General features: G+C 47.6%; 2 protein-coding genes across 5 annotated transcripts in view; one reads left to right on the forward strand and one right to left on the reverse strand.

Annotated features, from left to right (window-relative positions):
• Positions 1-839: 839 nt before the first annotated feature.
• Positions 840-6,985, reverse strand: PTRH2 (peptidyl-tRNA hydrolase 2). Of its 2 annotated transcripts, XM_029081814.2 has the most exons (4): positions 6,889-6,977; positions 4,511-4,539; positions 4,277-4,418; positions 840-1,496 (listed from the first exon to the last, which is right to left on the reverse strand). In XM_029081814.2, exon 4 carries the CDS (start codon positions 1,494-1,496, stop codon positions 957-959), a length of 540 nt encoding a protein of 179 aa, XP_028937647.1. In that variant the 5' UTR covers positions 4,277-4,418; positions 4,511-4,539; positions 6,889-6,977; the 3' UTR covers positions 840-956. The 2 variants fall into 2 exon arrangements, with proteins under 2 accessions (XP_028937647.1, XP_028937646.1); XM_029081813.2 differs by lacking the exon at positions 4,511-4,539 and having other exon boundaries at positions 6,889-6,985.
• A 108-nt stretch (positions 6,986-7,093) lies between these two features.
• Positions 7,094-13,791, forward strand: part of VMP1 (vacuole membrane protein 1) — a 107,330-nt gene continuing 100,632 nt past the window's right edge. Inside the window, exon 1 of one of the 3 annotated variants that reach the window (XM_029081811.2) lies at positions 7,094-7,192. The gene's annotated coding sequence lies outside the window, so the exon portion shown is untranslated. Of the gene's footprint in view, positions 7,193-9,048; positions 9,082-9,620; positions 9,646-13,791 lie in introns of those variants that run through there. The other 2 variants (XM_029081812.2, XM_039914405.1) reach the window with 2 other exon arrangements.

The following is a 13,791-nucleotide window of genomic DNA, read 5'->3' on the forward strand; positions in this document are numbered from 1 at the left end:
GATTAATTGTGGTATTTAAGTGCTTTCTATGTGCTAGGCATTAGAACCCAGGTCCTTCTGGTGCCCACGCCCACACTCTTTCCACTAGACTGATGCTTCATGAGGACGTGACCTATTTGGTGACATTTTCATACTGCTCAGGGCCCACTCTATTATAACTGGGTGGGCATCTGATTTAGAAATGGGTGCCCTCTTCATTACATGGCAAATGAGTGACTTGCAAAAAGGCTTTCCATAAGGAATGCACTCACATGAATACTTTCCTGATATACTTCCAACCCTCCTAACACACAAGCCACGGAATTTCACTTGACTGTATTTCAGTCGCTTAGTCTAGGGCCTCCCTCCACCTTGTAGGTTTCTGGAAAGACAGGAGCTGGACTCCCAACTTCATTACATGATGTTGCATCACACTTAAGTATTGCACAAACAGCTAGAGACAGTTGATGTTGCTTCTGTGGCATCATTCACAGTGCAGTTGCTTTAATGTTTCAAATCCTTGTTCGTAAAACTCAGTGTTTAAAAGCTTCGGCTTCTCTGGGTTTTGTCCACATCCAGCCTGGTAGGGGCTAGAGGAAAAGCAATGTGTACTGATGTGATGCTTAGTCAGTGCAAAAATCTCAAGGTCAGAGGACCAATTTGTTGCTTTCCCTGCTTCCCAGGACAGATTGGATAGCTCTTAAATCCGGTCGGTTTTGACTCTGACATGACCAATTGCTTTTAAATCTACTCTTTTGCTTTTGGCAGAGAAACCTTCCTCCCAGGTGCTAACCTGATGACCTGAAAATAGCAGTGAGCTTTAATCTGAGCCCTGAAAACGACCCATTCGATAAATATCATTGAGAATCGTTTGGGTAAGAAAAAGAGGCAGTTTGGCTTTTATTGTTAGAATATTACAGGTGGGACCCACCCTCCCCCATCCCTCCATGAGTTGTCACCACCGTCAAAAATCCAGCTCAGTAAAGCTTTAAGTGACCAGTTACTTTGTCGATCAAGTCTGCGGGACCCGGGCCGATTCCCAGGACAGTCTTGGATCCCGCTTCTATTTGAGTACGGCCGGCATCCTGGATTAAACTCACAGTCAGCCCCAGCAATTTGGCGTGAGTTAATAGTTCAGCCAGCGTCTCCTCGTCCGGAGCCTTGACTACCACTTTAGGCTGGCCGCAATATTCCCACTCTTTGAGCAACCCCGGGTTTCTCCTCTGGAGCTGCTTGTAGGCGGAGACGGCCGCGTGAGCGCACTGGGCGGCCGCCTTCCCCTTTCCCATCTTCAGGTCGTTGCGGACCACGAGGATCATCTTAAATTCCCCGCTCTCCCCCATGATGTTTGCTTCGGTCGTGGTCTCTGGGCTTATCTTGTTGGCAGGGCTCGGGGGTTTGGTCCCCAAGCAAACTCGGAGGCCCCAGCCCAAGCACATGCCACAGGCAACCCCAGCCACCAGGCTGAGCGATCCTGGCTGGGCAAAGTAATCCATGATCACCGACTTGGACAGCATCTTGGAGAGAGAGAGAGACAAACACACACATATTACTGATCGCTTATCCGGCAAAGCCAATGTGTGTCAAACAAAGGCCCCAGTAAGCCTTTCTAAACTACCACAATCAAATCCTAGTACAGCCATAGAACTAGCCCTGTGGAAGCAGCATGGCATAGTATAGATCACGAGCCTAGGAACCACAGGGTCATGAGTTCTAATCCTGGCTCTGCCACTTGTCTACTCTCTGACTCTGGGCCAGGGCCTTCCTTTCTCTGTGCCTCAGTTCCCCCATCTGTAAAATGGGGACTGAGAATGTGAACCCCATGTGGGACAGGGACTGCGTCCAACCCCATTTGCTTGTATCCACCCCAGCGCATACTACAGGGCCTGGCACATAGTAAGCACTTAAATACCATAATTACTATTATAATATCCATTAATGGGAGAACATAGTAGCTCAGGGGTGGCAAGTACAGTAAAGGGAGGGTTCAGACTTGGTGCTGGAGGGTAGTAGTGGAACAAAGCTATTCTACGGCACACTGGCTCCATCACATCTGAGTTGTTTATAAGGAATAGGAAGCTTCTCTAAATGACTACTTGGACAGATTTTATCAAGACCATCGGATACTAGATGGAGAATGATAATATCCTGACAGAGGCTGGGTTTCTTATCTATTTACTGTGGACAAACACAACGTGTTCCTGGGAAAGCTCTGGTTTAGGCTCTGGAGGGAGGGGGAAGATCAGTTTCAGAAATCCTCTCTTGCCTGGAAACACAACCTCGCTATGCTGCATTCCCGGTGGCATGAAGATCTCACCCCTCCCCGAGACTGCTTATTAAAATTACAGAAGTGTAATAATAATAGTAATAATAATTGTGGCATTAAGTGCTTACTACATGCCAGCCACTGTACTAAGGGTGCGGTGGATACAAGCAAACCGAGTTTGACTCACAGTCTTAATCCCCGCTTTACAGATGAAGTAACTGGCACCGAGAAGTTAACTGACCGGCCCAAGGTCACATAGCAGGCAAGTGGAGGAGCCAGGTTTAGAACCCAGGTCCTACCGACTCCCAGGTCCGAGCTCTATCCACGAGGCCAGGCTGCTTCGTCCTGGTATACTTCCAATAATGTTAAATCCTAATGCGATGACTACTCTAGAGCCAGGGAGAAAAGAGGGAAGAACTACAGAGGATCTACTCTGGGTTGAAAGAGGGTTTGCTACAATTAAGCATTTACCTATAGAGTACCCATAAGCTATTTTCCTACCTGGTGACAGATTATCACACCTAGAAAAACCCATTCCCACTTAACTATTAGGAAAAGAATCCTAACTGCTTAGCAGCAACTTGTTCAATATACTGCAAAGCCTGGCTGCCTTCTAGCCCCACCTTCCTGGGATACTCCTTCAGAACAGCCTTTCTAACAGTCTTTGGCCCTCTTCTAAATAGGCACAAACCCACCCGAGCCCAGTTATTTGCCTTTACCAAGTTACAGCCCTCTTGCACAGTCATGGACCTCTGCAATGCAGATTATGAAGCTGGCCCAATTACAATCCTAACACTGGCTTGGTTTTGGAGTCTTGCTTCTGTGAGGCCTGTTCTGGCTCTCTGTAGGTGTCCTGCTGCCATTTACTGCACCAACTCCAGGTCCAGAAAGCAAACTGATGAAATCTGGTTAAACAAGACTTACTTACTGTAGGAAATCAGTTGAAGCATTTGGACTACTAAAACATGGAAAACAGGCAGCAAACAACTACAATCAATTCTATTTTGAGGGTACAATCCTGCCTGAACTCTTGGTCAAGCAGAACTGATCTGCAAGAACTTCTATTGACCCTCAATCAATCATATTTGAGTGTTTACAGCACACAGAGCACTAAGCACTTGGGACAGAACAATATTAGAGTTAATAGGAACGTTCCCTGCCTGCAGTGAGTTTACAGTCTAGCTTACAATGTATCAGTCTATAACTACAATGATCATGGGAGCTAGATAGCCTTTTCCTTTAAAAAAAAAACCAATCAAAACCAAAAAACTAAACCCAACTGACAAACCTAACAAAGTAGGATGCTTTCTCACGGTAGCAATTCTTAACTAGTGACAATCTTTCCAGTACAAGCTTTTCAGTTTCCTCTAGAGAGGTGATTTAAAATCAGGGCTAGTTATCTACCTTTAAAATACAGCCCTATTAGATACATGGAGCCAGTCTACACACTGGCCAGGGCAGAAACATAAAGTTCCAAGGAATACAAGGGTCAGGGTCACCCTATTTCTCTAATAGGTCATCTTTTTCTCCTGAGGCTGCTGCTTAAGCTTGAAGATTAAGAACTCGTAGTTTTGTTCTACAGTTCAAGCTCATGCTGAACAAATGTCAACGAGCCCCCTGCCAGAGTTAACCACAGAGCATACCCCTGGGACAGGCAACGCTGAAACAGCTGCAGTTAATTCCATGGACACCTTCCTGTAGAATGATCGTGTGCACAGTAAGCGGGTCCTGCAACAGCCGTGACTTGGTGCTTCCCAGGTCATGAGGGTGGAGCTGGGATGAAGACATTGTCCCGTAAATTCAGTCCACTCTTACAGATGAAATACCTTATTTGGATTCAACTAAAAGGAGGCCTATGCATTGGACCACTTTGACCATTACCTTTTCTTTAAGTCGGGAGAGTTTATCGCTGGCACTCGATATGCACTTACTAGGAAGTTTCCTTCTGCCAAGTACCCGGGCCTCTGGGCACTGATGCCCGCCAAAGTAAATCCCTAGATGGAAAGGGGAGTCCCGATGGCCGGCACTTACTTGGTGTGGTGATAGGAAGCAGCAAGCCACTACAGGGTCTGTTCCGATCTGGTACACTGGATGCGAATTCTGGAGTCTTGGGCTCTCCCCTGCTTCCTCGGTTCCGGACTCTGCTTTAATCGGACAAGAGACACAGCGTGGCCTAGTGGAAAGAACATGGGCCGGGGAGTCAGAGGACCTGGGTTCTAATCCCAGTTCCACTGCTTATCTGCTGTGGGGCCTTGGGCAACTCACTTCAGTTCTCTGTGCTTCAGTTCCCTCACCTGTAAAATAAGGAGTGTGAGACTGTGAACTCCATGTGGGACAGGGACTGTCCCCAACCCCATTATTTTATCTACCCCAGGGCTTAGTACAGTGCCTGATACCACCAAACTACACTTCCCCCCCCTTCAAAGCCCTACTGAAAGCACACCTCCTCCAGGAGGCCTTCCCAGAATGAGCCCCCCTTTTCCTCTGCTCCTCCTCCCCTCCCCATCACCCCTACTCCCTCCCTCTGCTCTATCCCCGTCCCCGCCCCACAGCACTTGTGTATAAATGCACATATTTAGTATAAATGCACATATTTAGTATTCTAAATATTTTATTAATGATGTCTAGATCTCTATAATTCTATTTATTTACAATGATGCAACTGATGCCTGGCCACTTGCTTTGTTTTGTTCTCTGTCTTCCCCCTTCTAGACCGTGAGTCCGTTGGGTAGGAATCGTCTCCGTTGCCGAATTGTACTTTCCAAGGGCTCAGTACAGTGCTCTGCACAAAGTAAGTGCTCAATAAATATGATTGAATGAATGAGTTGCTGTGGCTCCGCCCTCCCCAGAAAATTGGGAGGCGACCAGTGAAAGCGAGTGAATGGAACGATATGGGAAGCAAAGGGTGAAGAAGAGGGAAGGATGCGGGGATTAGGGGGAGCCAGCTGACAGGGAAAAGGGGATTGATAGAGTTTGGGGACACTACCTGTTCCAGCTGAAGAAAAGATGGGAATGAGGAAGGCATTAGAGAAGCAGTGTGGCTCAGTGGAAAGCGCAAGGGTTTAGGAGTCAGAGGTCATGGGTTCTAATTTCGGCTCTGCCACCTGTCAGCTGTGTGACTCTGGGCAAGTCAATTGACTTCTCGGTGCCTCACTTACCTCATTGTAAAATGGGGATTAAGACTGTAAATCTCACGTGGGACAACCTGATGACCCTGTATCTACCCCAGCGCTTAGAACAGGGCTTGGCACATAGTAAGCGCTTAACAAATACCAACATTATTAATTGAGGGGGCTGAATAAGGATGCTGGATGCAGCATGGTATAGTGGCGAGAGCAAGGACCTGGGTGCCAGAGGTCTTGGGTTCCAATCCCACTCCGCTCTCTATCCACTATGTGACCTTGGGCAAATCCAAGACCTTAGAGAAGCAGCGTGGCTCAGTGGAAAGAGCCCGGGCTTGGGAGTCAGAGGTCATGGGTTCGAATCCCAGCTCTGCTACCTGTCAGCTGTGTGACTGTGGGCAAGTCATTCAACTTCTCTGTGCCTCAGTTCCCTCATCTGTAAAATGGGGATTAACTGGGAGCCTCATGTGGGACAACCTGATGACCCTGAATCTACCCCAACGCTTAGAACAGTGCTCTGCACGTAGTAAGCGCTTAACGAATACCAACATTAAGTCACTTCACTTCTCCGTGCCTCTGTTCCCTCATCTGGAAAATGGGGATTAGGCCTGTGAGCCCCAGGTGGGTCGGGAACCGTATCCAACCTAACTTGGTTGGATCCGCCAGCGCTCAGTGCAGTGCCCGGCACCTCCTACACGCCACCATCAGCAGCGTAGCTCAGTGGCAAGAGTCCGGGCTTGGGAGTCAGAGGGCATGGGTTTGAATCCCGGCTCTGCCACTTGTCAGCTGTGTGACTGGGGGCAAGTCACTTCACTGGGCCTCAGTTCCCTCATCTGTCAAATGGGGATGAAGACAGTGAGCCCCACGGGGGACAACCTGATGACCCTGTGTCTCCCCCAGCGCTTCGAACAGTGCTCGGCACCTAGTAAGCGCTTAACAAATAGCAACGTTATTCATAATAATGGTGGCATTTCAGCGCTTACTCTGTGCCGAGCACTGTTAGGAAGCAGCGTGGCGCAGTGGAAAGAGCACGGGCTTTGGAGTCAGGGCTCATGAGTTCGAATCCCATCTCTGCCACTTGTCAGCTGTGTGACTGTGGGCAAGTCACTTAACTTCTCTGTGCCTCAGTTCCCTCATCTGTAAAATGGGGATGAAGACTGTGAGCCCCACGTGGGACCACCTGATTCCCCTGTGTTTACCCCAGCGCTTAGAACAGTGCTCTGCACATAGTAAGCGCTTAACAAATACCAACATCATTATTATTATTACTGTTCTGAGCGCTGGAGAGGACACCGGGTTGACCAGGTGGTCCCACGTGGGGCTCCCGGTCTCCATCCCCATTTGACAGATGACCTCACTGAGGCCCAGAGACGGGAAGTGAGTGGCCCCCAAGTCCCCCAGCTGACAGGCGGCGGGGGCGGGATTTGAACCCATGACCGCTGCCTCTCCAAGCTGCTTCTGCTTATTAGAAGGCGCCCACCTGAAGGGGATGGAGGGGGGGGGGAAACTTGAGGTTCTTACCCGAGGCTTCCCTCGCCCCAGTGCTGAGAGCAACGTGCGGACCGGTCCCTTGGGCCTTCCGGCGGCCACTTCCGGGCGGCTCTCGGGGGAGGGGGGAGGGGTCTCAAGCCCAGATCTCGCGAGAGAAGAGAAGGACACATTCCTCCCCCGCCCCCCCGCGAAGGCGGTGTCTAAGAGAGCGGTCCGGAAGTGACGTCAGGCCACTTCCGGCTGGCCGGAGCGCCGCGGCGGCCGTGAGAGTCAGTCAGGTGGAGGAGGAGGAGTCGCCGCCGCCGCCGCCGCCGGGAGCCGGAGCCGGAGGCGGGTAGGTGGGCGAGCCGAGGGGGCGTCGCCGGGGCCCGGGACGCCGCTCCGCACGGACTCGCCCCCGTCGGGCCGCGGGAAGCCCGGCGTCCCCGCTCCTCAACAACCGCCGACCCCCCCCCACCAACCGACCCCCCCCCCCCGGGGGCTTCCTCGTCATCCCCAGCAGGACGGCCCTTCCTAACCGCTCTACTCTCTGCTGAGCGCTCCGTGATAAGGACGGTTATCTCTTAAGCGCCCTGCTCTCCGCCAAGCGCTGGAGAGTAAGGACGGTCTTTCAGCGCTCTATTATATGCCAAGCGCTGGAGAATAAGGACGGGCCACGTTAAGGGCTGTACCGGGTGCCAAGCGCTGGGTGATAAGGACGGCATTTGTTAAGGGCTCTACTATATGCCAAGCGCTGGATAATAAGGACGGTATTCATTAAGGGCTATACTGTATGCTGCTGTTCTAAAGGCTAGGTGATAAGGAGGGTATATAAGGGCTATACTATATGCCAGGCGCTGGATGATAAGGACGGGATTTGTTAAGGGCTATACTAGATGCCAAGCGCTGGATAACAAGGATGGCATTGGTTAAGGGTTATGCTCTATGCCAAGCGTTGTTCTAAGCGCTGGGTAATAAGGACGGTATTTAAGCGCTGTTCTATATGCCAAGCACTGGATACTAATGACAGTATTTATTAAGGGCTATACTATATGCCAAGCACTGTTCTAAGCTCTGGATAATAAGGATGGTATTTGTTAAGCGCTATACTATATGCCAAACGCTGTTCTAAGCTCTGGATAATGATGACGGTATTTGTTAAGCACTGTACCAATATGCCAAACGCCGTTCTAAATGCTGGATAATAATGACAATATCCTAAGCGCCATACTATATACCAAACGCTGTTCTAAGCACTGGAAAATAATGACGGTATCTGTTAAACGCTATACTGTATGCCAAACGCTGTTATAAGCGCTGGATGATAATGATGGTATTTGTTAAGCGCTTGCTGTGTGCTAAGTGCCGGATAATAATTGTTAGTTGTTAAGCGCTTACTCTGTGCCAAGCACCGTTCTAAGCGCCGGATGATAATTGTGGTATTTGTTAAGCACTTAATATTTGCCAACCACTGTTCCAAGCTCTGGAATAGTTACAAGGTAATCAGGGTGGGGCTCACAGCCTTAATCCCCATTTTCTAGATGAGGTCACTGAGGCCCAGAGAAGTGAATTGGCTTGCCCAAGGTCACAGAGCAGACGAGTGGCGGAGCTGGGATTAGAACCCACGTCCTTGCGACTCCCCAGCCCGGGCTTTTGCCACCAAGCCACGCTGCTTCCCATCTCACCTGTCGGCTCTCCACACGAGGTCCTGGCAGCGGTGACTGCTGGCTAAGCTTTGTCCCCGGCCGCTGGCCTTCGGGTCTGGTGGGCACGACAGTTGAGACGGATTGCGGATTGCGTTAATAATAATGTTGGTATTTGTTAAGCGCTTACTATGTGCAGAGCACTGTTCTAAGTGCTGGGGTAGATACAGGGTAATCAGGTGGTCCCACGTGAGGCTTACAATTAATCCTCATTTTACAGATGAGGTAACTGAGGCACAGAGAAGCCTCACTGCAAGGGTGTGTGTGTCCTGGGTTGGGGGGGGGGGTCTCCCCGTCCTTCCTGAGCCAAGTAATGACACCTGACCCCAGTATTTCAGTGTAGCACAACAAACGTCACTGTGTTGTGCAGCTGGCTAGTGGAGCAATTCTGGCTGAGCTAGTCCAGTTGGCCTGGTAGCCCCCGCTGGGTTAGCTGTGACCTCCAGTTGATTTACACACGCGACCTTTGTTTTCTCTCAGGTACCCTGCTGTTTTTCCGGAGACTTAGGGCTCCCACAGTCATCTAATATTCCTAATTAAGGTATCTGTTATGTGCTTACTATGTGCCGGGCACTGGTCTAAGCGCCGGGGTGGTTAAAAGCTAATCAGGATGGACTCAGAACCGGTCCACGTGGGGCTCAAAGTCTTAATCCCATTTGTCTCTCTCTACTGCTATACTGTACTTTCCCAGGTGCCTAGTACAGTGCTCTGTACATAGTAAGCACTCAATAAATATGACTTGAATGAATGAATTTTACAGATGAGGGAACTGAGACACAGAGAAGCGAAGTCAGTTGCCCAAGGTCACATAGCAGGCAAGTGGCCGAGCCAGGATTAGACTCCATGACCTTCTGCCTCCCAGGCCTGGGTACTATCCACCGCGCCTTCCTGCTTCTAAGTTGCTCCTAACCATTCTTGAAGATTTAGTTGCCCCTGGGATTTATTGGGTTCATGTCATTCATTTGGACAGATTTCTCAAAGGCAGCAGGCTGCTGTCATTTAAAAAAAGGGAACTTGAACAGATGTTTCCAGCGGTGCAGGAGGGAGACACTCGATCTGCCTTGCGACCTGCCGGAAATTGGACGGTCAACAGCTGAATTTGGTGGTGTGTTTTAATTACTAGATTGTCTTTTTGGCATCTAGAACGCCAGGGAAATGTTCCCTCATCTGGGAGGAGCGACATTCCAAGAGCCAGTTTGTGTAGAGAAGGCAATAGGCAGAGACTAGAGCTAATAAAAATAATAATAATGGTATTTGTTTTAAGCACTTACTATGTGCCGGTTACTGTACGAAGCAGTGGGGTGAAAACAAGCAAATCGGGTTGGACACAGTAGCTACCAGTGTCTCCTATTTGGGGCTTTAATTTACCATGAAGCTGGGATTTTCTTTGCTTGGTAATGTATATTCCACTCGCGTATCTTCTTGAAAATGTTTTCTACATAATCTCCCTTTCCTTCACTTATTTACATTACGGTGTAAAAAACAAAATTCTTCCCGATCAGTGTCGTTACCTCGGGCAGGTTAGTTATCTTTAAGTTATTATTACTATTATGGCATTTATTAATCGCTGGGGTTAATTCAAGATTATTAGATTGGTTTCAATTCCTGTCCCTCATGGGTCTCTCAATCTGTTTTATCCTCATTTACAGATGAGAACACTGGAGCACAGAGAGGTTAAATGACTTACCCAAGGCCACCCAGCGAACCAGTGGTAGAGCCCGATACTAGAACCCAGGTCTTCTGACTCCCAATCCCGTGGTTTTTCCATAGCTATCACCTGAACTCTTGTAGCATCCTATGCAAATATATGAGGTATTGTCATATACAGATTTCTGCTGAATTGACCGCAGTCACACCCGTGACTGAAAGTGGAGAGGGAGGAGAGAAAGCACAAAGTAGCTCTTTTGAAAACTTTTGTCAGATGCAGTTGAGGTCTTTACACTTTCAGTGGAGGCACTTTATTTGCTGATCCTCTCTCCCTTATCCACTAAAAAATCGAGGATCAGTTTTGGGAGAAAGGAAGAGTAGATGGGAGTCAATCAGCAGTATTTATTGCGTGCCTGCTCCGTGAAGAGCAGTGTATTAAGTGCTTGGGATTATGTGCTCTATTTCTGAACCTTCCTCTGGCTAGTGGAAGGCACTGATATTACTTTCTTGTGCTCCCTTCTCCTTCAGAGTCACATCTCTTCCAAGAGGCCTTCCCCAACTAAACCCTCATTTTCCCTACTTTCTCTCCCTTCTATGTTGCCTTTATACTTGGCTCTGCACCCTTTAGACACTTCATACTCCTTCCACTCTTAGTACCCCTGCACTTATTCAGAGTATTTATTGAGCGCTTACTGTGTGCAGAGCATTGTACTAAGCCCTTGGGAGAGTACAGTATAACAATAAACAAGCACAGTCCCTGCCCACAATGAGCTTACAATCTAGAGGACTTACATACAGATCCCTAATTTAATAATGTTGGTATTTGTTAAGCGCTTATTATGTGCAGAGCACTGTTCTAAGCGCTGGGGTAGACACAAGGGAATCAGGTTGTCCCACGTGGGGCTCACAGTCTTAATCCCCATTTTACAGATGAGGAGACTGAGGCACAGAGAAGTGAAGTGACTTGCCCAAAGTCACACAGCTGACAAGTGGCAGAGCCAAGATTTGAACCCATGATCTCTGACTCCAAAGCCCATGCTCTTTCCACTGAGCCACGCCGCTTCTCTAATTTATCAATCAGTGGTATTTGTTGAACGTTTACCGTGTGCCGAGCAGTGTTCTAAGCACTTTGACGAGTACAGTACAGCGGTACAGTACAGGATAATAGCTTATATTCTAGAGGGGGACACAGACATTAAAATATCATAAATTATTTATATTAATGTCTGTCTCCCCCTCTAGACTGTAACCTTCTTACGGACAGGGACTGTGTCTACCAACTCTTGTACTCTCCCAAGTGTTTAGTACATTGCCGTGCTCAGTAAATATTATTGATTGATTCCATGTCCTTGGCTGAGTGTCTTGATAATTTTCCCTGAAAGGTCTTGTTCTGGTGGGGCAAGCATCTTCACCTTGGATTATTTTCAGGAAGAGCCAGTGTCTCTTAAAAGATATCACCTTTCTGATGACCTGCAAATCTCACACCCTTCTTGCATTCTGGAATAGCCTTTGCCCTACTTCTGTGTGAGGTGAATGTCTGCCAGGTATAGTTTTACTTCCAGCCCTATAAACTATTACTACATGCTGAGAAAGAGCAGTTTGGGTTAATATCCTCTAGCCTGTAAAATGAGTGCCATTTTCTCCTTGCCTTTCTCAACTTGATTATCATTTGGACTTTGCTTGGTTAATCTCCATGGGCTCTTTTTTTAGAGGCTTCAAATGGTGAAGGCTAAAGTGTAAAGGGTGCGGGGAAGATTGAAGGCAGCAGTCTTATACTTATGAAAATGTGTCTACCGTAAAAAGAGCTCTGGCGTCCTGACTGAAACCTGCTGGTCTAGTTGAGCACGAGTTGCCTGCCATCAGGGGGACTTGTTTATTACCAACGCGTTGTTGGTGAAGTTTCAGGAATCGTGTTCCTGCCTAGGCATTTCGAGCTTCGGTGAAAATGCTTTCCATTAGACTTTTTCAGTCAGTCCGTCGTATTTATTGAATGCTTACTGTGTGCACAGCACTGTACTAAGTACTTGGGAGAGTACAGTATAATAATAGACACATTCCCTGCCCACAGTGAGTTTACAGTCTGGAAGACCTGGGTTCTAATCCCAGCTCTGCCACTTGTCCTCTCTGTGATTTTGGTCAAGGCACATCACATTTCTGTGCTTCTGTTACCTCATCTGTAAAATGGGGATTAATTCTCTGGGCCACATGTAGGGCATGGATGGTGTCCAACCTGATGAGCTTGCATACCTATCCCAGCGCTGACTACATTCCCTCGCATGTCGTATTTATTGAGCGCTTATTCTGTACAGAGCACTGTACTAAGCTCTTGGGAGAGTACAATAGAGTTGGTAGCCATGTTCCCTGCCCAGAAGAGGCTTACAGTTTCGAGAGTAAGCGCTTAACAAATACCTTAAAAAATGTTACTGATTGACCATATAGCTTGATCTTTTTGGCTTATACAGGGATTGGAGGCAAAAAAGTTTTTGTGTTGCTCGTGTTTGTAGAAAAAATTGTTTCCTGGGCTGACCTGGTTTGCTGTAGACAGCTATGCATTTACCTAACTACTGGTATTTGCTTGTCTCTTTAAAGTCATTTGTTTATCAATTTACCTGGACTCCGTGGCTTTCCAGTAAAGCCATGTAATAAGGAAACATTTCTTTGGAGTGTTAAGTGACTAGCTATTTTCCAACACTGTTGATTCAGTATCGGGCAAACCTGTTAAATCTCCTATTTCATCAGGAGATGGTAGCGTTGCAAGGTGGCCATTAATACAACTTGAGATTGGTTGAGACCCTTACCCCTCTCTTTTGGTGGAGAAGGAACATTTTCACTTTGCATGTCTTGCCTTCTGCAATGTTGATTTTGGTCAAACTTTGTCACCAAACATGTCAAGATGATTGATCAGTGTTCTGTTTTTTGGATAGGTGCTCCTCTAGATAGTTCTGTGAAAGCTGCTTTTGCAAGATTAACTTGAAGAGCATGCAGTTCTGCCTCCAAAAACCTCCAAGGAGGCAGTGTGACTAGATCAGAATACATGATTTGAAGTTAGAGACCCTGTGATAGATCAGTCATTTACTGAGTATCTTTAGATCATGTAAACCACTCGTGCTATTTTATCCTGTTTTCAAGAGCTTTCTCATTTATCTTTCTGTCTCCCGTTAGTCCGCAAGGTTTTTGAGGGTAGGGATCGGGTCTGCTAACTGTATTGTACTATCCCAAGTGCTAAGTACAATCGTCTGCACAACTGCTCAGTAAATTCAGTGGTTGACACAGGCAGTGCTTAAATACCATTTTAAAAAATCGATTGATTCCTTTGAATATAATGTTTTGACTCTGAGGTCCAAAGATGCCAAACAGAATTTAAAGTACATAGCATGGTTAGTCCATCCAGGGTAAACCCTTTGTCACTACGTAGGCAAAATTGCTGAAATATTTCTTTTCACGTTTGCTAGAAAGGATTAATCCCCTTAATTGCGGTTTGTTCTCCAAGTATGTATAGTAGCACTCAGGGGGTTATTGCCACTGAATCAGTAGATAGGCTTTGTCTGAAATGTCCTTCTCTCGTGTTTGGTCCCTCAGAGTTCATAAGCCCATTTTGCCCTGT

Source organism: Ornithorhynchus anatinus, chromosome 17, assembly GCF_004115215.2.
Source record: "Ornithorhynchus anatinus isolate Pmale09 chromosome 17, mOrnAna1.pri.v4, whole genome shotgun sequence".
In the NCBI taxonomy this organism is placed as follows: Eukaryota; Metazoa; Chordata; class Mammalia; order Monotremata; family Ornithorhynchidae; genus Ornithorhynchus; species Ornithorhynchus anatinus.